At 32.5% G+C, this 27,315-nt stretch overlaps 1 protein-coding gene across 5 annotated transcripts in view; it reads left to right on the forward strand.

The window, feature by feature from the left end:
- The window catches only part of LOC114331106 (glutamate [NMDA] receptor subunit 1), a 79,312-nt gene extending 57,001 nt beyond the window's left edge, over positions 1-22,311 (forward strand). For all 5 annotated transcript variants that reach the window (XM_050650900.1, XM_050650899.1, XM_050650898.1 and 2 more), the window contains 8 exons: positions 8,686-8,902; positions 9,770-10,062; positions 13,338-13,572; positions 13,667-13,815; positions 13,870-14,027; positions 16,672-16,844; positions 16,931-17,184; positions 21,818-22,311. In XM_050650900.1, the coding sequence (XP_050506857.1) occupies positions 8,686-8,902; positions 9,770-10,062; positions 13,338-13,572; positions 13,667-13,815; positions 13,870-14,027; positions 16,672-16,844; positions 16,931-17,184; positions 21,818-22,063 (1,725 nt within the window). In that variant the 3' untranslated portion in view covers positions 22,064-22,311. The remainder of the gene's footprint in view (positions 1-8,685; positions 8,903-9,769; positions 10,063-13,337; positions 13,573-13,666; positions 13,816-13,869; positions 14,028-16,671; positions 16,845-16,930; positions 17,185-21,817) is intronic.
- The last annotated feature ends 5,004 nt before the right edge of the window (positions 22,312-27,315 follow it).

The raw sequence follows: 27,315 nt of genomic DNA on the forward strand, positions 1-27,315 counted from the left end.
ATTTTCTTTTAGACAGACAGAGTCTGTATATAATTAGTCAAAAGTAATACATTAAGTAAATATAACAAACAAAATAAACAATCACACTACACAAACTAACAACGAAAATACATTTAAAATTGAAGAAATTCTTCAACTGAATAAAAAATGTGTGTCATCAGAAATTCCTTTAAATTTAGTTTAAAGCTTGTCAGGCTCTTACACAATTTTATATGCGTTGGTAATCTATTATAGAGTCTTTGTCCCATTATACTCGGGGACCTGCAATATACAGGGTGCGCCAAACCTCTGGTCTTCTTTGATTACGGCTAAACTATGAGATATACAAAAAAATGTTTATAACAAAACTAATGTGTATCAAAGAGGTCTATAATTTAAAATTATTTTCAATTATACAGGGTGAGTCAGAACGACGGTATGAACCAAAGTTTTATTTTTTTAAATGGAACACCCTGTATATTAAATCATTTTTGAATATATTATTTAAAAATATGAAAAATTTGTATAAGGTCTTATAGGCCTAAAGTTAATAATTTTCGAAATATTTACATTTTTATTGAGAAAAATGGTAATATTTATAGGGTTGTGGATTATGTTTCCAAGCAAATAAAAATTTAGGTGATAGGTCAAAGTTTTTAAAATATAGTGGTATTTGTAAATAATTTAATATTTTTTACTTTTAGCCATAAAATATACAGTGTGATCACTATTTGCAAATACAAAATTTTCTCATTTTTTTTAAATGGGACACCCTGTATATTAGTTTTGCGTTTTGTAGTAAATATTACAACCTTTCTTTTGGTATAAGGTTGTATGTACCTAGCATGTTTCGTTTTGTAGATATTTTAAAAAAACTATAGATTTTACGTGTTTGCGGATTTTTTATTTAAATTTTTTTTTGCAAAAAAAATAATTATAATCTGGTTTTAGAAACATACACTAAAATATAAAATATGAAAATAAAAACGTAATTAAAGATTAAAATAAATCGTATGGTAGTACAACTCAATTGAATTTAATAACTTTAAATTATTTTACAAAAAATATTTTACCATATTAATGAATGCATAAATTAGTTACTAAATTAAATAAACAACCAAATTTTAAATCAACCGTAGTAATTTTTCTACTACAGCAACTTTCCTGTACCAAATTAATTGTTAGTTAAATTGTATTTAGTTAAACTTTTAATTTACCTTTTAAATTTACTTACATACATCTTGAGAATATAAAAATTATTATAAAGTATGCTTTGAAACAAATGAATGTTAAATGTATCATCCAAATTATTTATTAATATAAATAGTATTTACTGGTGTCACAAAAACTGGTAATACTTTTGTAGTTGAAATTTTTGTAACAATTTTTTATATTTTAAATTTTAATTTTTTAACCGAAAAATTTTTGGATATGACATTTGTTTTGGGCGAAACAATTAGAAATTATTACCAGCTTTTGTGACACGAGTAGGTACATAGATACTATTTACTTCTTAATATACTTCCATAACGTTCATTTGTTTCAAAGCATACTTTATACGTTCTCAAGATGTAGGTAAATTAAAAAGTTATTAACTGATCTTACTCGTAAATACAATATAACTGACAATTAATTTGGTACAGGAAAGTTGCTGCGGTAGAAGAATTACTACGATTGATTTAAAATTTGGTTGTTTATTTAATTTAGTAACTAATTTATGTATCCATTAATAAGGTAAAATATTTTTTTGTAAAATAATTTAAAGTTATTAAATTCAATTGAATTGTACTAGCATACGATTTATTTTAATCTTTAATTACGTTTTTATTTTCATATTTTATATTTTAGTGTATGTTTCTAAAACCAGATTATAATTATTTTTTTTGCAAAAAAATTTTTAAATAAAAAATCCGCAAAAACGTAAAATCTATAGTTTTTTAAAAATATCTACAAAACGAAACAAGCTAGGTACATACAACTTGTACCAAAAGAAAGGTTGTAATATTTACTACCAAACGCAAAACTAATATACAGGGTGTCCCATTTAAAAAAAATGAGAAAATTTTGTATTTGCAAATAGTGATAACACTGTATATTTTATGGCTAAAAGTAAAAAATATTAAATTATTTAAAAATAACACTATATTTTAAAAACTTTGACCTAGCACCTAAATTTTTATTTCCTTGGAAACATAATCCACAACCCTATAAATATTACCATTTTTCTCAATAAAAATGTAAATATTTTGAAAATTATTAACTTTAGGCCTATAAGACCTTATACAAATTTTTCATATTTTTAAATAATATATTCAAAAATGATTTAATATACAGGGTGTTCCATTTAAAAAAATACAACTTTGGTTCATACCGTCGTTCTGACTCATCCTGTATAATTGAAAATAATTTTAAATTATAGACTTCTTTGATACACATTAGTTTTGTTATAAACATTTTTTTGTATATCTCATAGTTTAGCCGTAATCAAAGAAGACCAGAGGTTTGGCGCACCCTGTATATTTCCCCTACACATTGGGGCACGTAAGGGATCTTTATATTATATCTAGTATTCATGTTATGTATTTGACCATTGGTTTTAAAATTTTCGAGGTTACTAAATATATTATGCAAGTCTCCAGAATATAAATACAGGCCAATGGCAATATTTTGAAATTTTGAAAGTATTGCCTACAACTTGTTTTATGAGGGATACCAGCAATAGTCCGTATTATTCTTTTTTGTGCAAAAAACACTTCATTGATATGGCAACTTGATCCCCAAAAACAAATACCGTATCGCAAACGAGATTCGGCTTAGCACAATAAAGCATTATTAATTGTTTCTCCGCTAATACTTGTTTTAAATTTCGAAACAAAAACGTTACTGAGTTCAATTTTGCGGCCAGTGTATCACAATGTTTCCTCCAATTAAGACATTCATCTATATGAAGTCCTAAGAACTTTAATGATGAAACAAGTTCAATATCATTATTATTTATATTTAAGTTAATTGGGTTAATACAACGTTGCCTATTATGAAATTGCATGAAAAGAGTTTTTTGGGTGTTCAACAATAGATTATTATTACAGAACCAGTTAAAAAGATCTGGCAGTAAACTGTTAGGACTTCAAAGAAGTATCAGGTCCATTGACTATTGCATTTATGTCGTCTGCAAATATCGTGAAATGTCCATCCGAGTTAACCGAGACAACATCGTTTACATAAATAAGACAGAGAACAGGTCCTAAAATTGAGCCTTGCGGTACACGGTACACCTATGTCAATATTAAGATAGTTGGATTTATGCGTCGCATTTGATAATTTGCCTTTTTCTGTTAAGCTGACGTATTGACGACGTGCAGTTAAATAGGATGTTAACGATGTTGAATGCCGATATTTTTTAATTTATAAAATAAAATTTCGTGATTGACACAGTCGAAAGCCCTGCTAAGATCACAAAATATCCCAACAGGACTCTCTCCAGTATCTATTAAAGATGTGAGAGTATCATAAAAGGAATGCATTGCTGTTTGGGTAGATTTTTTAGACTGGAAACCATGTTGGTTACTAACAATCACTTTATTCGTCTGTAAAAATGAATCAAGTCTTTGTAAATAACTGTATTCAAAAATTTTAGAAAATACCGAAGAAATTGTAATTGGACGGTAGTTATTAACTTGTTTTGGGTCACCTTTTTTATGAATTGGTAACACCTTTCCAGTTTTTATACAATCTGGAAAATCGCCGTTTAAAAACGATAGATTAACTAAATATATTAATGGCGATATTATACAAGAAACAACCTTTTTTATTAAAAACCCAGGGATTTCATCAAAGCCCCGAGATTTTTTGTTTTTTAGTTTTTGGTTTAATAATTTGTTTAATTCTATTGTAGTGTACGGATGAAGAAGAAGGTGGTCATCCAAAACAGTGTTGTTACAAATATATGTACTATCAGGTTTGATTGGGATGGTCGCAATTGCATCCAATGGAGCATTTAAAAAAAAATAGGTTAAATTTATTGGCTATTTCTAACGAATCTGTAATTAAGTTATCCCCGTTTGAAAGTGTTATGTTACTCTCATTTTGAAGTGAAGAGTTTGAAAAATTAACAAAGACATTATCAATCGTCGTAATGCTGGTATCCGTGACCCTAGTGGGCCATTTTACGAGATTAAAATTTAGATTAAAAGAAGAAAGGACATTTTGTAGTTTGATAACATCATAATTTAAATATCTTGTATCAACATTAAAATCACCGCATACAATAATATAGGTATTAGATTTAAAAACGAAATTTAAAACCGACTCAAGATTTTCTAAAAAAGTATTAATATTGCCAGAGGGGGCAATAAATAACATCTATAACAGTTTAATATTATAACTATGTTATTTAATCTGTCTTTATATGAAACTCAACAAAATTCTGAATGTTTATTAACACAAAACTCGTGAACATCGATTTTGTTTGATTTGATACCATTTCTAACCCATATTTCTACGCCTCCACCTCTGCGGAATACAGATTATACATTGAATAGTAATGGAGATATAAAACAACCCTGCCTTACTCCTCCCTTGATTTCAATTTCTGAACTAGGTTCGGTATCTATTACAATTTGTGGTCTCTGATTCAGTGGCGTAACTAGTCTGACCTGCGCCCCTATTCCCAGACTTATTCTCCACCCCCCCCCAACCTCCAACGAAACTAACATTTCTCCAGAGAAAGATTATACAAAAAAATATAACAGTAATTTTAAAGTTAATTATTAAAAAGTTATTATTCAAAAAATTAATTGAAAGTAAAATTAAGGGGCTATCTTAGTGTAAAAGTACGAAATTCGTATTGTTACACTAGGATAGCCCCTTAAGTTATTGAACATTTCCAAATACCAATAATATAACTGAAGTAAGGATCACATTATATACTTACAATTAATTAATGTACTTTTTAGGACGATAAAATATACACTACTTACTTTACTCAACATTTTTTATTTATTCAGTGCCCTATACAGTATCGTATACATGATATTGCAAGCAACAATATAATGTTTATGTTCCGTTTCTCAAACTTTGATTAATTTTACCAGATGATGCATTCTTACAGTCAAACCTACCTACAGCTCATAGGAACAACACTGTACGTTAATTCCTATTCCCTGACAAAGCCCCTGCGGCTCTTTGTTTCTAGGAACAGTCTTGCTAACTTTTCTACATCTAAAGACCGAGCTCTTTCATGTTCAATACTAATTACACTAAGATCACACAGTCTAGTATTGGACATAGAGTTCCTTAAGTAGTTCTTTATTATTTTTAGTTTAGAAAAAGTTCTTTCACTACTTGCAACAGTTACGGTAATGTAAGAAACATTATTAATGCTGTACTTACATTTGGGACACTTGATGCAATAAATTTATTCCTAATCAATAGATAATCAGCCAAGTGGCTGATTTTGCTTATTTTATTACTTTTGATATCGTCTTTGACTACATTTCTAAGGCAAATTACTTCATTGGTCAAAGCATGAGTCACATCAGATTCATATTTTTTACAAAACTCAGAGGCTGACTTTACAAGTTGTTTGTCAGAAAAATGTAATAAATTATCTTGGTTTAAAAAACTGAACGTGTCAGTTATACATACCATAGATTTAAACCTTTCGTTTTGGTAGGGGAGCCCAAGCGGGGATTTTTGCAGTTACTCGAGCGCGTCAGATTATCATATGGGGAGAAACCTGGTACCCTGCAGATGTACCTCTACCATATATTGGCTCTTAACACAGGGGAGTTCGTTAAGGGGGGCCCGAAAAAAAATCTATCCGTAAAAAAAACTCGAAATTGTCAGATTAAGATAAGGTAAGTTAAGTACATGCAAAAGAGTGTATATTTAAAAAATCTGACGATTTGAGCCGGGCGTAGTCTCAAAAGTCCCAAAGTTTCACAAGAAAAAAGCGAATATTTCGCGAAATGAACATCAGATCGAAAAACTGAAAAATACACTTATTCAATATTTTTGAAAGATCTATCGAATGGCACCAAACAACCCCCCACGGAGGTGGGGGTGGGGGTTACTTTAAAATCTTAAATAGGAGCCCCCATTGTTTATTGCAGATTTTAATTCCTTATGTAAAAATAAGTAACTTTTATTCGAAACATTTTTTCGAATTATGGATAGATGGCGTTATAATCGGAAAAAACGATTGTTGGAAATGGAAAATTAAATTAAAAAATGGCAAGCGCCCACTAAAATGGAAAACTTTACTTAACTTTTTTTGGTTTTAGGACCTACTCTTCAAAACCCAGTAGGTCCCCATAACGCTCGAGTGACTGCACATTTAGCATACTTTGCTCCCCTACCATTAACTGTGAAATAAGAATATCAACAGCTCTCAAAAATACCTTAACTTTAAAGCAATGCACAGGATCACTAAACTCATAGTCACTAGAAAGTTCGTCAAAAAAAGTCTTTACTTTTCTTTTGCGTTTGGAGGTCATTGAGGAATCAATATTCCACTTCGCAGCTAACTTTCTGGCTTGATCCAGGATATCGTCGAATTCTCCTCGCAATTCGCTCACAGTCTTTAAACACTTCTGAATGAGCTTCTTTGCATCATCTAGATTACCATTGGATCTCTGTAGGGTTTTCGATGTAATCTGGATTCTTTCTAAAATTCGACTTTGAAACACTAACATCAAAACAAAATCAAATGAAGACATTTGCTTTATAAGACTATTTGCTTCTGCAACTTCACTGTTCTTGTTCGAAGTCAAAATTATTTTTGTTGGACTGACACATGACAGGGACACGTTGTCCTAGTTACTAAAATAATACTAAAATATTTTACCTGAATATCTTTGTAGCTAACAACGATAAATAAACAAAAGCAGTTTTGATGAGAAAGCCATAAACACAGATGTGCATCGTCGCGCTGAGGAGATAAGATAACGATAATAGTATAGAATAGAATAGAATAGAAATATGCTTTATTGTCACTGAAAATACAAATTTTATGGACAAAGCTTAATTAAAGTCAGAAAAAATAAATAAATAATATCTAACAATAACAATAACAAATACAATTTTATGAAATTTGATTAATCGTCAATATAAAAAAAATATACAAAAATACAAAATATAAGTTAATAAAGTAAAGAAAAAAAAACAAAATCGATATATTTGCAACAATTTATAGAAATTGCAAAGTGAATATACAACAAAGTAAACTATTTATAGACATAGGAACTAATAAGTTTAAGCTGCTGCATGTGACACCCAAATATAGATAAGTTTGGTTACTTGTACATTACTGTAATTTCTTAGTTAGTCATTAAGAAACTCTTCTACTGAATAATATGGTCTTTTAGATAGATGAGCTTTTGTCATTTTACGGAACTTGGGGAAAGATGTTGCAGATTTGAGTTGTAAAGGAAGATGGTTGTATAGTTTTTTTGCGGAATATAATATAGATTTCTTTACTAACTCAGAGGACGGGATCGGTAAATAGACATCAAAATTTGAATTTCTGGTGGAGTAGTCATGACGAGGCCTTGCTGGAAAGACATGCATGTGTTTACGAATTAAGCAAACAGTTTCTAAAATATATAAAGATGTAAGGGTTAAAATGCCGTGATCTTTGAAGTAACTTCTGCAATGTGTTGTTCTTCTGAGGCCAAACAGATACCTTATTGCTCTTTTTTGTAATTTAAAAATAACATCTAACTGGGCAGCTGTACTAGAACCCCAAAAAGGAAGACCATATCGAAGATGAGACTCGAACAAAGAAAAATATGTTAGTTTAGAAGATGCTAAATTGAGTTCTTTCGAAACAGATCTTATAGCATAGCAGGCTGAGGCGAGTTTCTTACTTATCACAATACACTTTCTTACTTACACACAATTATCACTTATAGTAAACAAAAAAATCACCAACATTCTGTTGTGACTGAACTGAAGTGAGTGAACGTAATAAAATACCACGAATATTTTTTTACATTTTTTATTTTCGGGAAGCTACAGGTAGTTTTGCTTCAACATATTTTTTAGCTAAAATTTTTCCAGAATATCAGTTTTTTGCGCCCCCCTAAGGCCTGCGCCCCAATGCACCGCATTGGTTGCATTGGCGTTAGTTACGCCACTGCTCTGATTCCAGTAAAGGTTCGTTATTGTTCTTAAGTCCCTTTTTTCTATGTCTTTTGTCTTTAGAATTTGGACTAAATGTGTATGTCTTACTTTGTCAAATGAACTGAATCCAAACTGACTATCTTCTATTCCTTCTTTCAGTTTTTTATTTATACCACCATGTATTATCTTCAAGAATAATTTTTGAGAACATGATGGTTTCCACTGTAATTTGGTCTGGACCTACTGCTTTGCCATTTTTGCTGTTTTTAACGCCATTTTAATATCATCTTAATATCCTTTAAACCATACCATCTTCTACTTCTACTTCAATCTGTTCTGCCCTATTTTCTTTGAACAGTTCATTGATGCATTCTCATATTCCACATTTCTAGTAGAAGTGCTAACAAGTCCACCTTCCTGTTGTTTACACATGGCAAGTTTAGTGGCCGTAAGTACTTTCAGCTAGTAAACTTGCCAAGTGTAAATGAACCACTACTATATTTTGTGCATTTATTTAAAGGAACTTTTATGTTCCCATAGTGTCGTTAATTTTATATTTTTAATAACCTAAATTAATTTTAGGAATTAAATAAAATGAATTTAAAAGTGGACGAGAATAGCATCATATGGCCTGGTAGACAAACAGAAAAACCAGAAGGTATTGAAATTCCCACTCACCTGAAAGTACTAACCATAGAAGAAAAACCATTTGTGTATGTAAGGAAACTGACTGAACTGCAAGAAACTTGCAATCCTGATGAGATCGAATGTCCTCATTTTAATACAACGTTTGAAGAAAGTAAGTAGAAAATGTATAATTTTGGTACATCAATGTATGTTCATCAATGTATGTTCTAACGAATTGTATTTATATATTTTCTGGTGTACAAATTTAATTCTTTTGTCTTTTATCACATGCTTTTCTTGCAATCTACAGTGCAGACTGTCTCTCCATATTTTAGGAAACCTTCCTACTGGTCGACAACGATTGGGATTGTCTTTTCACTGCATAACTGTTTAATTTTATTGTTATTAAATGATTATGTAAGAACCTATAACAAAAGTGAATAATGTAAACCCACGTTAGGAGTCAATGGTGACAAAAAGAGTAATGAAAGCGAAGTCAATTTTGACGAATAAAGATGGTGATAATGTTAACAAAAAGGAGTACCTAACTTATATCCTCGGTCTAAAAAAACCAAGAACATTATTGCCACTAGAGACTCAAGGACGAAGTTGACCCATTTGCATGCTCGTTAAAAACAGTGGAATATGGAACAAGATCAATAACAAGCAAACAAATTAAAAGAAGCCGAAACTAAAAAATGACAAAGAATGAAGATCCTTTACTAAACAGAGTTGTGATCTATGTTAAAATAGTCACTGGTTTATGAAAAATAAATAATGATGAGAATAAAAACAAAATTGTATATACGACCCCTTTTGACAATACATGGTAAAATCTAGTTAACAATATTTATAATAAATATTTCTTGTTCTTCTTCCTTACCATTACCCCTTTCACAAGTCTCTGAAAAACCTTTCTGTGCTGCTAAACCTTTTTCAAGTCAGCTGCCACATGCTACTTACATCTTCTCCTCGGTTTTCTTGTACATCTCTTTTCCTAAGCTTCATTATATTACTATACGAAGTCTATATTTTGCAGTTACAAGCGTCTACTGCTGCAGAGGATACTGTATAGATCTACTCAAAGAATTGTCCAAAAAGATCAACTTCACATACAGTTTAGCTCTATCGCCAGATGGCCAGTTTGGGAACTATCTGATTCGTAACGTGTCAGGCAGTGGCAAGAAAGAGTGGACTGGATTAATAGGAGAACTGGTAGCAGATCGGGCAGCTATGATCGTAGCACCCTTAACAATAAATCCGGAAAGAGCTGAGTTTATTGAATTCAGTAAACCGTTTAAGTATCAAGGAATAACAATTTTAGAAAAGAAGGTAGGTTAAATTTCATTACGTTCATCATCACGGCATGTACACTAGGGTGGTGCGAAAAAAGTTAAGTTGATAATTCCGTATCGCTATAGTGGGGAAAAGTTGGGATTGGTAATTAAAAAAAAAAAACAAAAAAAGAATTATTCAAATCGGACTTTATCTTCCGATCCCGCAACGGACCTAAAGATTATGAAAAAAATGAAATTTAACCTTTTTTTCAAAAATTTTTATTTATCCTTCGAGTATGTTTTATTTATGGTTACGCATTTAACGGATATTTTCCGATCCTCAAGGTCAATCAAAATCTAAAAAAAATTGAAATTTTTGATGATTTTAAAAAATTAAAAAACATTTAGTAATCTCATTTTTTTGTTACATTGTGAAGCTCTTCGCTTGTTTAGATATTGCACGACAATATTTAAACAACCCAGATCTCAAAACTAGGGGGTGGTAGCACTTCTAACTCCACACGCCCCCTTGTCTCCAACCAGCCAATGAGTGTGTGTTTTTTACATTATTTACATATGTACATTTCTTTTTCATCTGTTTGTGTCCAGCTCTCAAACACCAACTTTGCATTGTGATTTCTTGATAAAATCTGGCAACATGGACCTTGATTTAAATGTTGTCCTGATGCATCCATCTCTTGATTGAGGCCCACATACATTAGCATTAGATGATGCTTCCGTGCCCAACTTTAGACACCGCTCATCAGCTGGCCTGTGGCAGGGATAATTTTGTACCTATATTCCAGTCTGACATGTCGCCTGATGTAATGGAGAAGATAGTTTTGCATCATTCCAGTCTATTATTTTAGTTTAGTCCTGTGCTTCAAAATTTCAAGTAGTAGGGAGAAAGGAAACACATTATAGAGAGCTAGGGTCAAGAAGAGTGTTAAAAGCTGGACAGACTAAAGCCAAGGGCAAAAGTATTAGAAATGTCATCCCTCCTACTTGAAATTTTCAAGCACAGGACTACACTGGAATGTTACAAAACTGTCTTCTCCACCAGTTCTTCGAAGAGTTTCAAATGAAGATATAAGTTCTTGCATTACATCGGGAGACATGCCAGACTGGAATGTATAAAACTATCCCTGTCACATGCAAGCTGACGAGCGCTGTCTAAAGTTGCCCACGGAAGCATCGTCTAATGCTAATGTATGTGGGGCCGAATCAACAGATGGATTCATCAGGAAAACATTTAAATCAAGGTCCATGCTGCCAGATTTTACCAAGAAATCACAATACAAAGTTGATGTTTAAGAACTGGACACAAACAGATAAAAAAGAAATGTACTTATGTAAATAATTTAAAAAACACACACTCATTGGTTGGTTGGATAGAGGGGTGCGTGTGGAGCTAGAACTGCAACCACCCCCTCGTTTTGAGTCCTGAATTGTTTAAATATTGTCATGCAATATTTAACCCGCGAGTAGTCGCGCGCTGAGATAGAATCTCAATTTTTATCCTTTTTCGCGATAACTTGATGAAACATTTTGAAATTTTGAAAAAAATTTGTAAGTGCCTCGAGGAAGGGTGTAGTAATGCGTAGGAATTTTTTTCTTCTTCTTCTTCTTTTTGTGGAATTTATGGCTTTGGGCAGAGCCAATTAGCTTTAACCCGCGAGTAGTCGCGCCGTTAGATAGAATCTCACATTTCATCCTTTTTCGTAATATGTACAGTAAAATTTGTCAGTAACGGCCACTAAAAATGAAAGAAGGAAATTTTTAAATTGGCCGTTAGGACAGGTGGCCGATGTTGGCAGGTGGCCGTTAACACAGGTTTTTTTAATAAAATTGTTAGAAATATATATTTTCGATATAAAAAGTAGATAAAAATAGTACAAAATAAAAATTTGTTTTAAATTCGTATTTTGAGATAGAATCTCACACGCAACTATCGACGTTACAGAAGTGAGCGCGACTACTCCCGGGCTAAACAAGCGAAGAGCTTCACAATGTAACAAAAAAATTGGATAACTAAATATTTTTTAATTTATCCAAATCATCAAAAATTTCAAATTTTTATAGATTTTGATTGACCTTGCGGGATCGGAAAATATTCGTTAAATGCGTAAATCAATTTTTTCTACTACTCTACCATGCAAACTGTAAATAAATTTCACTATAGCGATAAATAAAACGTACACGAAGAATAAATAAAAATTTTTGGAAAAAAGGTAAAATTTCATTTTTTTCATAATTTTTAGGCCTGTTGCGGGATCGGAAGATAAAGTCCGATTTGAATAAATCTTTTTTTGTTTTTCTTGTAATTACCAATCGCAACTTTTCCGCACTATATCGACACGAAATTATCAACTTGACTTTTTTCGCACCACCCTAATGTACACTCCAACCGGAGTGATGGCTTCCCTCTTTGGGCTCTTCCGATTCATTTGTCGCAAGGCATTAGTCCGCATTAACATTTTGGTTTTACAATTGGTTGTGTGACTTTACGTCTTCTTCCTTATTTCTCCATTCGTTCCTGTTTTTGCTTATGGTTGTTTATTCTCTAACTACCATCTTCTTAAGGAACGCAGTTATCTAGTTCTCCTATCTCTTTTTAGGTCTTCCTCGTGGTCTGCCTGATACTGGTCTCCATTTGGTGATTTTCTTGATAATTTCTTCTTTTTATATGTCCCATCCATCATCCATCTGGGTCTTTGTGCCTTGATAAATCTGACGATGCCTTCTCTTTCCAAAAGTTGTCTTACTTCGTAGCTCATCAGTTTTCCAATTTCATTACTGCCTTAGTTTAGTGGGCCTTCTATTCTCCGAATGATTTTTCTATCTAGGATCCTCAACCTTTCTTCATCTTTCTATATCAGGCACATTACTTCAGTACCATATGTGATTACTGGTCTAATTGCTGCTCTGTAAATTTTCAGTTTTGTATTCTGAATAAGCTTCTTATCTTTGACGACGTTGTTATGTATCCAGTAGGATCAGGTTGCCGCCAGGATTCTTTAATTGATTACTTGGTATGCTTCTATAATTAGTTTCATTAACTGAGACCCCAAGATATTTAAAGTGTTCTACATTTTCAAACTTATATTCACCAATATCCTCATCTCATTAAAATTATTTTTCTTGAGCATATTAGGTGTTTTATTTTATTTTGATTTATTGCCAAACCCTTCTTGGAAGCTTTCCTTGGACAACTTTGCAAATTCTTCCTTTACACTACTTACGTTTCTGCTAATGAAGGCTATGTCGTCAGCGTACGCCACAAGTTGCACGTCAATGTTATAACTGCACATTTTATTTTTTCTATTTTAGCCATCAAGATCTTCAACACTCGTATCTTTCTTGCAACCATTCAGTAACACTTTATGGATACTTGTGATGGTGTCAGTACACGTGGTCGCTTTGGTGCTTTATCTACTGGATAGATTTTCTCCATTTGGCAGATTTAAATTAGCAAATACTGATGGAACGGAAGAAGATGCCTTAAATCTCTCCAGTGCCATCTGGTTTGCTTGGGGAGTACTTCTTAACAGTGGTATAGGCGAAGGTAAATGTGATGTAACAGAATTTTAGTAAAATTTATTAATTTTATTACTGCTATTCATCGAAAGGATTGAACAGATTTGTATAATATATTGTAGGAACCCCAAGAAGCTTTTCAGCTAGAGTTCTGGGAATGGTATGGGCAGGATTTGCCATGATCATTGTTGCCTCATACACAGCCAACTTGGCTGCTTTCCTCGTGTTGGAAAGACCGAAAACTAAACTGACTGGTATTAACGACGCTAGGGTAAAATTTTTAAACGCCAAAAGGTGCATATAAACTAAATATGTTTTGTTTTAGTTGAGGAACACAATGGAGAATCTGACTTGTGCTACAGTGAAAGGATCATCGGTGGATATGTATTTTAGAAGACAAGTTGAATTGTCTAATATGTACAGGACTATGGAAGCCAACAACTACGATACTGCCGAAATTGCAATACAAGATGTCAAAGAGGGGTAATATATAATTTTTATGGTTTATGTTAGTTTCCTTAGTTGGAATCTTAATTTAGTATTTAATGGTTTCTCTTCTTCTTCATATGCCTCATCCTTTAAGGCCATTGGCGATCGTCATGGTCCATTTTACTCTGTCTGCAGCTGTTCTGAAGAGTTCTATTGATTTCTTTCCACTCCCCTGTTTTAAAATTTTCAACTAAGACGTTTGTCCTTTCCTCGGTCCTCTTTTTCCTTTCACTTTCCCTTTTATAACCAATCGTATCAACTCATATTTTTCATTTCTTATAGTGACCAAAGTAGCTCATTTTTCTTTCCTTCATATTGTTGTATATTTCTTTTTCTTTTTTCATCTTTCTTAAGGTTTACGTGTTTATTACGTGTTGCGTCCATGATATTTTCCACATTTTTCTTTAACACCACATCTTAAAGCTGGCAAGTCTTTTTTCAATTGCGGCCGTCATTGTCCAGGTTTCAACTTCATATAAAAAGGTAGAGAATACGTAGCATCTCAATACTTTAGATGAATGAGTTCGTCTCAGTTAAACTTCTAGCTGAGCCTGGAATCTTCGTTGGAGCCGTGTAGGTAGTGAAACACCAAATTTACAATGATACGAATTTATTTAAACTGATACTTTGACCCGGGACAATTACAAAGTTTAAATTTGACAGTAATAAGATGTAACTGTTAATAATAACGAATGAAAAATGATCGAGACTACATCTTGTCTCTATGAAGTGATTCGAATGAATGATCATGAATGTACGCTTTTCTTTGTGGCAGTATTTTTCTGGGTCAACACCACACGTGCCGTAACGTTAATACGACATATTAAAGAACAAAGAAATTATACTAAATCATCAAATTTATGTGCACTGTCCGAAATTATTGTTTACGCTTCGTAATAATTAACTAAATTAGCCGGCCGTGCATGTTTGTATAACAATAACAATTCGTTAGTTCCATATACAGGACGTTTAATAGATTATTTAATTCTCGGATATGAATTTAAATATTGAAGATTAAACACTAGTTCTAATTTCTATTACCAGTTTTCTGCTTGCATTGGGGTACTTTTTCTAAATCTTTTCTTTTAACTTAGGTTGTTTCGTCTTCAATCTTGTTCTAACTGATAATCATGATTTTTGTTTTTTTTTGTTCATTTTTTTTGTGTTTTTAATTATGGAGACATCTATTATGTCGTGAATTTTGTTTCTGTCTGTAGGTCAATAGGTTGATCTACTATTAGATCATAATTCTATATTCGTTAACAACTACAAAGGCTCCATTTCATTTGAAGAATGGGTATTTTTAATACTGATGTCTCTCCTATAACATATTTCACCTAAGCTAGCTAAAAACTCATTATACAGCTCTTTTTTAATGGCATGATTTTATTGACTTAATATACAGGGTGTTAAACCTTAGCACAGATTACGAAGATTCAACCTAAAACACTTAAATAAAATGTGGTTCCTTACTCAGTTACAAGGTGTTTTATTTAATAATTTAAAAATTATTTTTGCTCAGAATTTTAAAACTATTCGACGTATCCTTTTCATATTTGGCAGGTAGTATAGGTACTGTATAAACTACTAAATTATGTTAAACAAACGTTTCTGGCTATTACCAGAGGCATACGACGGGGGAAAGTGAATGGTTGACCCTTTCCAAATTCTACGCCACTGGCGAAATTGCTATTTTAGTTAATTTTTTTGATTCTCCAATACTTCCTATGAAAATAATATACTCTTCATTCGTAACGATAAAGGCATTAGTTTTCGAGATCTTTGAAGTTAAAAATGAAACGACACGGTTATTTTGATTAATGTATTGTGTCGCTTCATTTTTAATTTCAAATATCTCGAAAACTAATCATTTTATCGTTACGAATAAACAGTATATTATTTACATAAAAGTATTGCAAAATCAAAAAATTATACTAAAATTGCAATTTCGTCAGTGGCGTAGAATTTGGGAAGGGTCAACCAGCCACTATCCCCTGTCGTACGCCTCTGGTAGTAGCTAGAAACGTTTATTTATCTTAATTTAGTAGGGTGCACAGTACCTACACTTTCTGCCAAGTATGGTACGGATACTCCAAATAGTTTTAAAGTACTGGGTACAAATAATTTGTAAATTTTAATCATATGAATCATAATAATATCATAAATTAATCAAAATAACTGTGCAGTTTCATATTTAACTTCAAATATCTCGAAAATGAATGACTTTATCGTTACCAATGAAGAGTATATTATTTACGTATAAAGTATTGGAGAATCGAAAAATAGCACTAAAATAGTAATTCCTCCAGTGGCGTAGAATTTGAGAAGGGTCAACCATTCACCATCCCCTGTCGTACGCCTCTGGTAGTAGCTAGAAACGTTTGTTTATCATAATTTAGTAGGGTGTCTAGTAGTCGCACTTTCTGCCAAGTATGAAAAGAATACGTCAAATAGTTTTAAAATGCTGAGCAAAAATAATTTTTAAATTATTAAATAAAACACCCTGTAACTCAGTAAGGAACCACATTTTCTTTAAGTGTTTTAGGTTAAATCTTCGTATTTTGTGCTAAGGTTTCTCCAGTTACTATATGGACAATTATTAATAAAACACCCTGTATATACTTTTTTACACTTTTAGGAAGCTAATGGCGTTTATATGGGATAGTTCTCGTCTGGAATTTGAAGCTGCACAAGATTGTGAATTAGTGACTGCTGGTGAACTTTTTGGTCGCTCAGGCTATGGAATCGGATTACAAAAAGGGTCGCCCTGGTCAGACGATGTAACTTTAGCGATACTAGACTTCCACGAGAGTAAGCATAATTTGAAACGCTTCTATGGACACAAAAGTAAAACCACTAATTGACCTAACTATATTTACGTTTATTTCCATTTTTAGGTGGATTTATGGAAAGTCTGGATAATAAATGGATACTTCAAGGCAATTTTCAACAATGCGAACAATTTGAAAAAACTCCGAATACGCTGGGACTTAAAAACATGGCTGGAGTTTTTATTCTAGTAGGAGCCGGCATAGTTGGTGGTATTGGATTGATTGTTATAGAAATGGCATACAAAAAGCATCAAATTAAGAAACAAAAACGTATGGAATTAGCAAGACATGCTGCCGACAAATGGAGAGGAGCAGTTGAAGTAAGTTCAAAGTCATCATCATCATCATTCAATCTTCGCTTGTACACTGCTGGACATATATCTCACTCATAATTTTCCATCTGTTTCGATCTTGTGAATCTTGCATCCAATTCCTATGACAACGTTTTAAATCGTCATCCAACGTGTTGATGGACGACCTCTGATGTTTCGTAGGTAGGCAATATCTCTTGGTCTCCATTCCAGTAACCACTTTGTCCATCTTTTATCTGTCATTTGAGCCACGTGACCTGCCCAGTTCCATTTCAGTGTTACTATTATCTCTATAGCATCAGCCCGTTCTGAACTTCATCGTAGCTGGCGGTTTGGGCTTGTCTCGTATTGACATACCCAATATAATCATGGATATTTTGCACTGTTCTCCTTGTCATGGTCAACGTTTCCACTCCATAAGTCAACACTGACAAAACACACTGAATAAACGTTTTTATTTTAAGACACATTGGTATGTTATACGATTTAAAAATGTGGTTCAACTTGCTGAAGGCTGACAAAGTCAACCTTATATGATGGAAAAGCTCAACGGTTTGGTTACCTTGGGGGCCCCGGGGCAAACGTGATCTGGGGGCCCCTGCCAGGTGGTCTGGGAGGTTTACCACCCCCAGCGGAAAGGGGGGGTCCGGAAAAATGTTTGATATTTAGCTCCTTGAAAACACATTTTGATGCATTCCATGACTGAAGTTTCTTATACCTACATATTGCTATTTTAGTTGACAAACATAAAAAAAATTTAAAATCACCTTATCTTAAGCTAAATAATTTTGCAAGTACATACCTTCAATATAGTATCTTTTCTGTTTTCATAAAAAATATACTATAACGTTAATTACATTGTTCGGCTACAATGTAGGTTTGTAATCGCGTTATATTACCCATAAGCAGTATAAAGCGATTACAAACCTACAGTGTAGCTAACCTAATTCGGTACGTATTTAGCCCTGCTTTCATTCCTTAAGAGTGTCCAGCTGATGGCAACGATTTGAATTCAGCAAATTGACTTGCAGGATTATTACTTTCGAGTACTTTTGTACATATTTGCAGCGACATAGAACTTTTGATTTACTTTCCCTTTCCCTTTTCCTTGTTCGCCTTCTTTTTGCTCTGACGTTGTATACATATTGTTTGCAAAATTTTTAATTTTTTAATAGTCCATTCGTTCACGGTTTTTGCTCTAAATTTTAAAGAACCGCTTGGATTGACATGAAATTTGGCATACGTATAGCTTACATGTCAAAGAAAAAAAGTGATATTGTGCCGATGTGTGCTTTTGCCCTGAGAGTGACTTTCACCCCCTCTTGGGGGTGAAAAAATATATGTCCAAATAAGTCCGGAAATGGGTAAACTGACTAATTTTAGGTAACTTTTGTTCTATAGAGCTTTTTCGCCAAGTCAACACTTTTCGAGTTATTTGCGAGTGAGTATGTTCATTTTTCAACAAAATAACCACATTTTTAGACGGTTTCTCGCAAATAACTCAAAAAGTAAGTATTTTGTCGAAAAAACGTTCTTAGCAAAAATATAGCATATAAAAAAGTAAAAAAAATGGTGTACGCTTTAGGTCTCTGGATCTCGTAGAACCAGAGTTATAACCAATGAAAAATAGATTCATATTCACCAAATTTCAAATAGAATATTTTGACGTGAAATATCCAAAAAATTAAGCACTTTTTGGGGAAAACACATTACAACTTTTTTAAAGTGTTTAAAAAAAGCTTTATTTCTGTTTTACAAAAAGTTTCTAGCATTAAATTTAAGCAAGTTACGCTCAAAATAAAGTTGGTCCCTTTTGTTTTTGCAAAAAAAAAATCGGTAAGACCACTCCCTAATTAGCAACTTAAATGAAATTAATCGTTACCGCTCCACAAATTATTTTACTTATGTTGTGTTTATATGATCTGTAAGTTTCATCGATTCAAAGTGCTTCTTTTTGAAAAAATTTGGTTTCAAAGTAAAATTTTTAAAAATTTAAATTTTGAAAAAGATGCTTTTTTTCAAAATAACTTAAAAATTGTTAGAGATACCAAAAATCTCGAAAAACAAAAAAAGTCAGATTTGCTTTTCTGAATATCATGTATTTTTTTGTTTTTCTGTTAGACAAAAATTGATTAAGATTTGGTGTTTCTAAATTTGCATACATTCGTGATCAGTGACTCGTTCAACCTCTTTTAACTACAGCCATTTCAATAATAAGGACTTTGAACCGATCAAACTTACAGATCATATAAACAATATATACACGAGTCAAGAAACTTGTGAAGTCGTAACGATTAAGTTCATTTAAGATACCAATTGGGGGGTGATTTTCACGATTTTTTTACCAAAACCAAAAGGGACTAACTTTATTTTGAGCGTAACTTGTTTAATTTTGAGGCTAGAAATTTTTTTTATAAAACAAAAATGAAGCTTTTTTTAAACACTTTAAACAAGTTGTAATGACTTTTCCCCAAGATGTGCTTAATTTTTGGTCCACTTTAACGTATTCACGTTAAAGTATTCCATTTGGAATTTGACGAATATGAACCTATTTTTCATTAGCTATAACTCTGCTTCTACTCGGTGTAGAGACGTGATATATACACCATTTTATTAAATTTTTTACAGGCTATATTTTTACTAAGAATGTTTTTTCGACAAAATACTTACAATTTGAGTTATTTGCGAAAAACCGTCTAGAAGCGTGGTTATTTTGTTGAAAAAATGAACATATTCACTGCCAAATAACTCGAAAAGTATTGACTTAGTGAAAAAACTCTATAGAACAAAAGTTACTTAAAATTAGCCAGTTTATCCATTTCCTGACTTTCTTTTGACGAATATTTTTTCACCCCCAAGAGGGGGTGAAAACCACCCCTAGGGCAAAAGCACATATTGGCACAATATCACTTTTTTTCTTTGACTTTTTTGCTATGTGTATGCCAAATTTCATGTCAATTCATGCGGTTCTTTAAAATTTAGAGGTTTTGCAATATTTTACCGTTAAAGAACGGACTATAATGTGTACTTAATAACTGTAAAATTATATTAAGTAGTATAACTTACGCCATTTACTTAGTGTCTGTTTCTGTTTTTGTTTTGTTTGTAGTTTTTTATTATTTTTTGTTTTTTATTGTATTTTTTTTATTTTGTATAAGCTTTGTCCACAAATTGGTAAAATTTTATGACAATAAAGCATACCTTACTTACTTACTTACTTACTATGGCATAATGTGTCGATCATTGAGTAGAACATGGTTACTCTAAAGTATAACTTACGATCTTGAAGTCTTTCATCTTCGCACAGTTCATCGAAATGTTTTTTCGTCTTCTGCATTCTTTTTGGAGCGAACCCTACTGGTATTCCCCAACGTTGACACATATTTGAAGTCTCTTCAAAGAAGGTTTCAAATTATCCTCTCATTTCAGTCAGTTTTAAGAGGTTCTCTTCAAGTAAACTGTAAGCTGTTAAAAGGTCCAAAGATTCTGATTGCAGTGCTTTCGAGACTATGTTAAGGATTTCAAGGATTTTATACAACTAGTTTTTTACAACTAGTAACAAAACAAATTTGATTAATTGTAGTTTCTTTTTCAGTTGAGCCACTTCATTTCAAAATTGTGTCATTTGAAAATATTTCTTTGGGATCGGCTTTTAAAATACATATTTTTATTTTCCTCGTTAAAATCTATGCACTGCCAACCAAACGGTGGCCTCTGCGGGGCCCCCTTTTGTCAAGGGCCCCGGGGCACTGCCCCGGTTGCCCCAATGGTAGTTACGGCCCTGGTTCCTACCCATATATCTTCGCTGGCTGCAAAATTTGTCATTGTCTGGATTTTAGATATATTTATTTTCAATCCCCACTCTAGCGAGGAAAGGTAGAGCTGATTTAAAAGTTCTTTGGCCTCATCCTATCCTATCAGCTATTAGTACAATATAATTTGCTAACTTCAGGTGGCTAAGCTTTTCTCCGTTTATATTTATACCCTTGTTGGTCAGTTTTGCCATTTTATATACCTAACGTTGTATCGGAAATATCTGAGTTTGATGATCACCTACTCTAACTCTAATAAATTCAAAGTCTTGCTGCGTAAATCTATAATTTGTGATCATATTTTGGTCATTACCTAGTAGGCTTCGGAAACCATGTACTAGGCTTTCTTAACACGTTGACGGACAGAACGTCTATAGACGTCTAATTTCCATTGATGTAATGTGACACAACATCTATAGACAACATTTTTAAAATAACGAGTTGTGACAAAAAAAATCGATAAATCTACAGATGCATATGAAATGTGACACAACGTCCATGGTCATCGTACACATGTTTATAAAAGATGTTAAAAAATTCATTGTTTCCATAAACTATACCTAATAAGCGCTAAAAGAAATTCACTAATTTCTTTATTCTACATTACAAAATATCGTCACAACAATTGCTTACATACATTTGACGCACTCTCCGTCAACGTGTTAACTTTAATATGAAAATATGATGTAGACAAAGATACAAAGATATTAATTGTACATCATGCATAATGGCATTAACAATATGTTTTAAAACCAGATGCAGTTAATATAATTGTAAAACATCCATTTTTAAGAATGCGAATATTGGTAATTAAAAAAAAATAATTTTAGAAACGAAAAACTCTTCGTGCTTCTTCTACTGCCCAGAGAAGAATAAAATCTAACGGAGTCAATGAAGCTGTAACAATTTCTCACGTATTTGATAAATTCCAACGAATAGGTATGTATCCTGAACGGACTTGGCCTGGAGATTCTGATGTCAGACAAAGAAGAATGGACGATGTGGGTGGTGGAATCCAGCCTGTTCCACGTTATTTGCCATCCTACACACAAGATGTATCCCACTTAATAGTTTAGAATAAATTTACATGTTTATAAATTTGAAATAAATAAACGTTAAATGTTAAAAACAAATAATCGACTTGGATATAAAATAAAGTAATTAAAATTAATACCTACTTAAGAGTCACTCATATAAATAAAAATAAGTTAATATGACTATATGTATAAATGTTAGAATATTATATATTCTTTCTAAAATGTTATTAAAAATAATTTTTTGTTAAATATTCATTTTATTATTAATAAAATTTTTTCGAAAACCATCACGAGAGGTTTTGTTTTATTTTTACTTTGGACCTAAACTTTTAAGAGCAAATACATAGTCCTGTCGCCAGTGGGGGTACAACGGCCTCCTTAATTCAGATGGACTTACCCAAGTTTTTTTATGTATTTGGACCCATAGAACACGAATTTTTTGGGTAACAGTCGATCCGGATGTCGATAAGGTTGTTATAAACAAAGAACTTGAGGAATTACATAACAGCCAGCGATCTTTCGTAAAACAAAACATTTTTTTGTATTTTTTGGGTGATTCTCAGCAAAAAATGGTCTTACAAGGTTTTCGTAGGATGCATAGTTTTCGACATAAACGCGGTTGAACTTTAAAAAAATCGAAAAATTGCAATTTTTGAACCCGAATAACTTTTGATTGAAAAATAAAACAGCAATTCTGCTTACCGCATTGGAAAGTTCAAGTCAAATTCTATCGGTTCTGATTACTTTCATTGCTAAAAATTAATTTTTTTATTGCTAAACAAAGCTATAAATACATAGTGATTGAATGACGTTTTCAATGCATTTCTCATTTGAAATCGAACGAGTAGACGCGCAACATGCATTGTACACGGAAACACTATGTGTTTATGGCTTTGTTTAACAAATAAAAACTTCATTTTCAGCAATGCAAATAATCAGAACCGATAGAATTTGACTTGAACTTTCAAATGCAGTAAGCAGAATTGCTATTTTATTTTTTAATCAAAAGTTATTCGGGTTCAAAAATTGCACTTTTTCGATTTTTTTACAGTTCAACCGTGTTTATCTCGAAAATGATGCATCTTACGAAAAAACTTGTAAGACCATTTTTTGCTGAGAATCACCCAAAAATACAAAAAAATGTTTTGTTTTGCGAAAAATCGCTGTTATGTAATTCCTCAAGTTCTTTGTTTATAACAATCTTATCGACATCCGGATCAACTGTTACCCAAAAAATTCGTGTTCTACGGGTCAAAATACATAAAAAAAATTTGGGTAAGGCCATCTGAATTAAGGAGGTCGTTGTACCCCCCCCCCCCCCCCCCGGCGACAGGACTAACAGTGAGCATTTTATGGCCACAAAATAAAATGCCCTGAAAAAATCATACTATAGAGCATTTCACGTTAAGAATAGAACATTGCGGAGATAGCCCCATGTATTTCTTACGGACGATAAAAGCGCGCCAATGCCACGCCGTTCTGACTAGAATGAATCGTATATCAGCAGTCGAGTTTCCACCCGTGCGTGAGAAGTTTGGCAACACTGATCTTCGTAAGCGTAACGTTCTATTCTTAACGTGAAATAAAGTATAGAGGACTGTTTTTAACTGTAGTCCACTCGAGATGTGTTTAGGTTAGGTGCTCTACTAACCCATTTGGATAATAGTACCTAGTGGCTAAAAACCTATGACTACAAAAAGACATCCAAACCTTAAACGAAGGATCAGGAGATTATAATCCCATACTCCCAGAAATATGCACATGGGAAGAAGATAACCTACTATCAAGGAAAATAAAGAAAACAAAGTGGTCAAACTTCAAACGACTAGTGAGCATAGGAATTGTGAACATCCACAAGAAATAGAAGGAAAAATCCTAGAGCTCGAAAACGTAAAAGAAGCACTAATAAATAATATTGCTAAAGAAAAAGACGAAATTAAAAACTCAGACATTTACAAGTTGTTCGTCAGAAAAATGTAATAAATTATCTGGGTTTAAAAAACTGAACGTGTCAGTTTTACATACCATAGATTTAAACCTTTCGTTTAACTGTGAAATAACAATATCAACAGCTCTCAAAAATACCTTAACAACTTTAAAGCAATGCACAGGATTACTAAACTCATAGTCACTAGAAAGTTCGTCAAAAAAAGTCTTTACTTTTCTTTTGCGTTTGGAGGTCATTGAGGAATCGATATTCCACTTCGCAGCTAACTTTCTGGCTTGATCCAGGACATCGTCGAATTCTCCTCGCAATTCGCTCACAGTCTTTAAACACTTCTGAAGGAGATTCTTTGCATCATCTAGATTAACATCGGATCTCTGTAGTTTTGCTTCAACATATTATTTTGCTAAAATTTTTCCAGAATATCAGTTTTTGCGCCCCCCTAAGGCCTGCGCCCCAATGCACCGCATTGGTTGCATTGGCGTTAGTTACGCCACTGAGGATTGGTTACAAATTTTAAAAGTTGTCACCCTTGTTGCAAAGTAGCAAGCATTAAAAACATAAAAAACAAGTATTTGCATTTTACGTTTTTCAACCATTTATGCTACACTTAGGACCTTTATATTATACCCAGAAAAACTTTATGACATAAAAGAACTCAGTGAATTTCATTAAGATCGGTTCAATAGATTTTGCACAATAAATTTTGCAATTTGCAAAAAAATATTTTTTTCAAAATATCGAAGGACTGAAAATAAAGCAGATAGCAAGTTATTTTTTTTGCATATAGAAGAATAATGTACCTTTCATTTTCAATTTTTTCACGGCGTCAGGAATTTTGTTAAATAAACATTAATTTTTGGTGCTACGCGCAGGACACCGGTGTTCGATTCACACAAGTTGATTTTCACCAAAATTTCCTCCAATCTTTATCTAATAGGTATATTATTTTCTTACTCTATATTTTGTTGTATTTTAATATTTTAATTCCACAAAAATCAAACTAATTTGATGATTGTTTGTGAAATATTGTTTAAACAATTTCTTATGTTTAAAAATAACAAACTTTTATTCTCTAACTTAAAATATATGAACAAAGAAAGTTTTTTCCAAAAAAGTGTTATTTCAAAGGACAGAGTATGTGTTTTTATTTTGCAATAAACAAATTTATTTATTTATATCGAAATGTACTAAAAATTAAAATCTATCAATCATTATCAAAGGTTATTGGAATGGCCAATCAGAGCAAACTATCCGCTGTCTTGCGCGTTGCACCAAAAAAGGTAATGTTTATTTAAAACATTTTCTGACGCCGTAGTGGTTAACCGACTTAAATTTTGCAAATTGCAAATGAAAGGTACAGTATTCTTCTACAGTAGAGCGTCGATTATCCGAACTAATTGGGGGACAGGGGTGTTCGGAAAATCGATTTTTTCGGATAATCAAACTGTATTGATATAGCAATATTATTTATCCATATTTGAATGAAAGCCTTATTTACATATTTTTAGTGACAAATAGGATAGAAATTAAACAAAAAACTGCTGTATTTGCAACGAAATGAAGATTTTTAAGCATTAAAAATTTTTATAGAAAGGGCCGGCAATACGCTTTCGTTTAGGCATTTTCAATCGAGTTTTTACACAAGTTGGGAGTTCGGATAAGCGGTCGTTCGGTTGATCGAAGTTCGGATAATCGACGTTCTACTGTATATGTAAAAAATAATTCAACTTACTGTCTGCTTTATTTTCAGTCCAGCAACATTTTGAAAAAATGAATTTTTTTTGCGACAGCTGGATTGCAAAATTTATTTTACAAAATCTGTTGAACCGATCTTAATGAAATTCACAGTATTGTTTTCATATATCACATAGTCTTCTGGGTAAAATATGAAGGTCCTAATAGGTCTGGATCCCGCGTATGAAAAAAAAGTTGATTAATAGCAAGCTGAAAATTTGTTAATAGCTTAAGGGTGTCTAGTCGGATAAACTTTGATATATGGGAACACTGGAACAGGGGCAGTTTTAATTGTGGAACAGGTTAAAAATTTGGAACGGTCACACCCCGAAAACGGCACATTTATTTTGTCCGACAGAACAGACTTAAACTCTTCGAACAGAGATTAAACTCTCATGCAAAAATCAGACTGCTATTTATCAACAAATGGACGTTTTAATGAGTGGAACATGTAGAATATGTCAAATGACACGTATTATGACAGGTGATAAATAGCAGTCTGATTTTTGCATGAGAGTTTAATCTCTGTTCGGAGAGTTTAAGTCTGTTCTGTCGGACAAAATAAATGTGCCGTTTTCGTGGTGTGACCGTTCCAAATTTTTAACCTGTTCCACAATTAAAACTGCCCCTATTCCAGTGTTCCCATTTATCAAAGTTTATCCGACTAGACACCCTTAAGCTATTAACAAATTTTCAGCTTGCTATTAATCAACTTTTTTTTCATACGCGGGATCCAGACCTATAAGTGTAGCATAAAAGTTTGAAAAACGTAAAATGTGAATACTTGTTTTTTTAATCGTATATTGTAGGAAATTTAATTACGCAACTTTTATGTCAGTAGGTACATCTTTTCTCGAAAATGAATACTTTTAAAGTTATAATCAAAAATAAAGAAAAATATCGAATTTTTCCTTCATTTTTTGACATTTTCATTATTTAAACAATGTTCCGGACCTTTTTGAGTGGGAGGATAACTCAAATATTATTATATGATTTATTTCCAAGCAATGTCTGCAAAAAAAATGAGTCACCTCTCAACGTCCAAATGTACTACCTAATATTTTACAGATGCGCCCTGGGCTAACAGGTATAATTATTTAACTTAAGAATAATTAAAGAAGAAATTGTTAATAGGTACGTGTTTTTCGGTTGGTTTTTGGTTTATCATTCCTACCTACCTACCTATTGTGAGATATTTCGTTTGATTGTATTTTCATCCATATTAGCTAAATATAGTTACAATTGACGTACATTAATTTGCAAAAATATTGAGATCTGCAGTGTTGTCAATTTCTCATTTTCTCTAGAAATAATAGTCAGTTTTATTATCCATTTTAAAACATTTTAAAATTTTCGATTATGTCACCAATCCACCTTGTTCTTGTTTTTCATCTATTATATTTTGCTTTCTTCCGATAGTCGTCTCCCCTTGATCTATTCGTCCTGTATTCTGATTTAGTGTATTCCCATGAAAAAGCTACAAAAATGGACCTAAGCATAAATATCAGCAAAACGACGAATCCTACGGTCACTCGTTATAGAACGTGACTCTATCGAATTAATTAACGAATTGGTTTCAGTACATGGAAGTACATTCTTGTCTACATCA

This window comes from Diabrotica virgifera, chromosome 5, assembly GCF_917563875.1.
Source record: "Diabrotica virgifera virgifera chromosome 5, PGI_DIABVI_V3a".
Lineage (NCBI taxonomy): Eukaryota > Metazoa > Arthropoda > Insecta > Coleoptera > Chrysomelidae > Diabrotica > Diabrotica virgifera.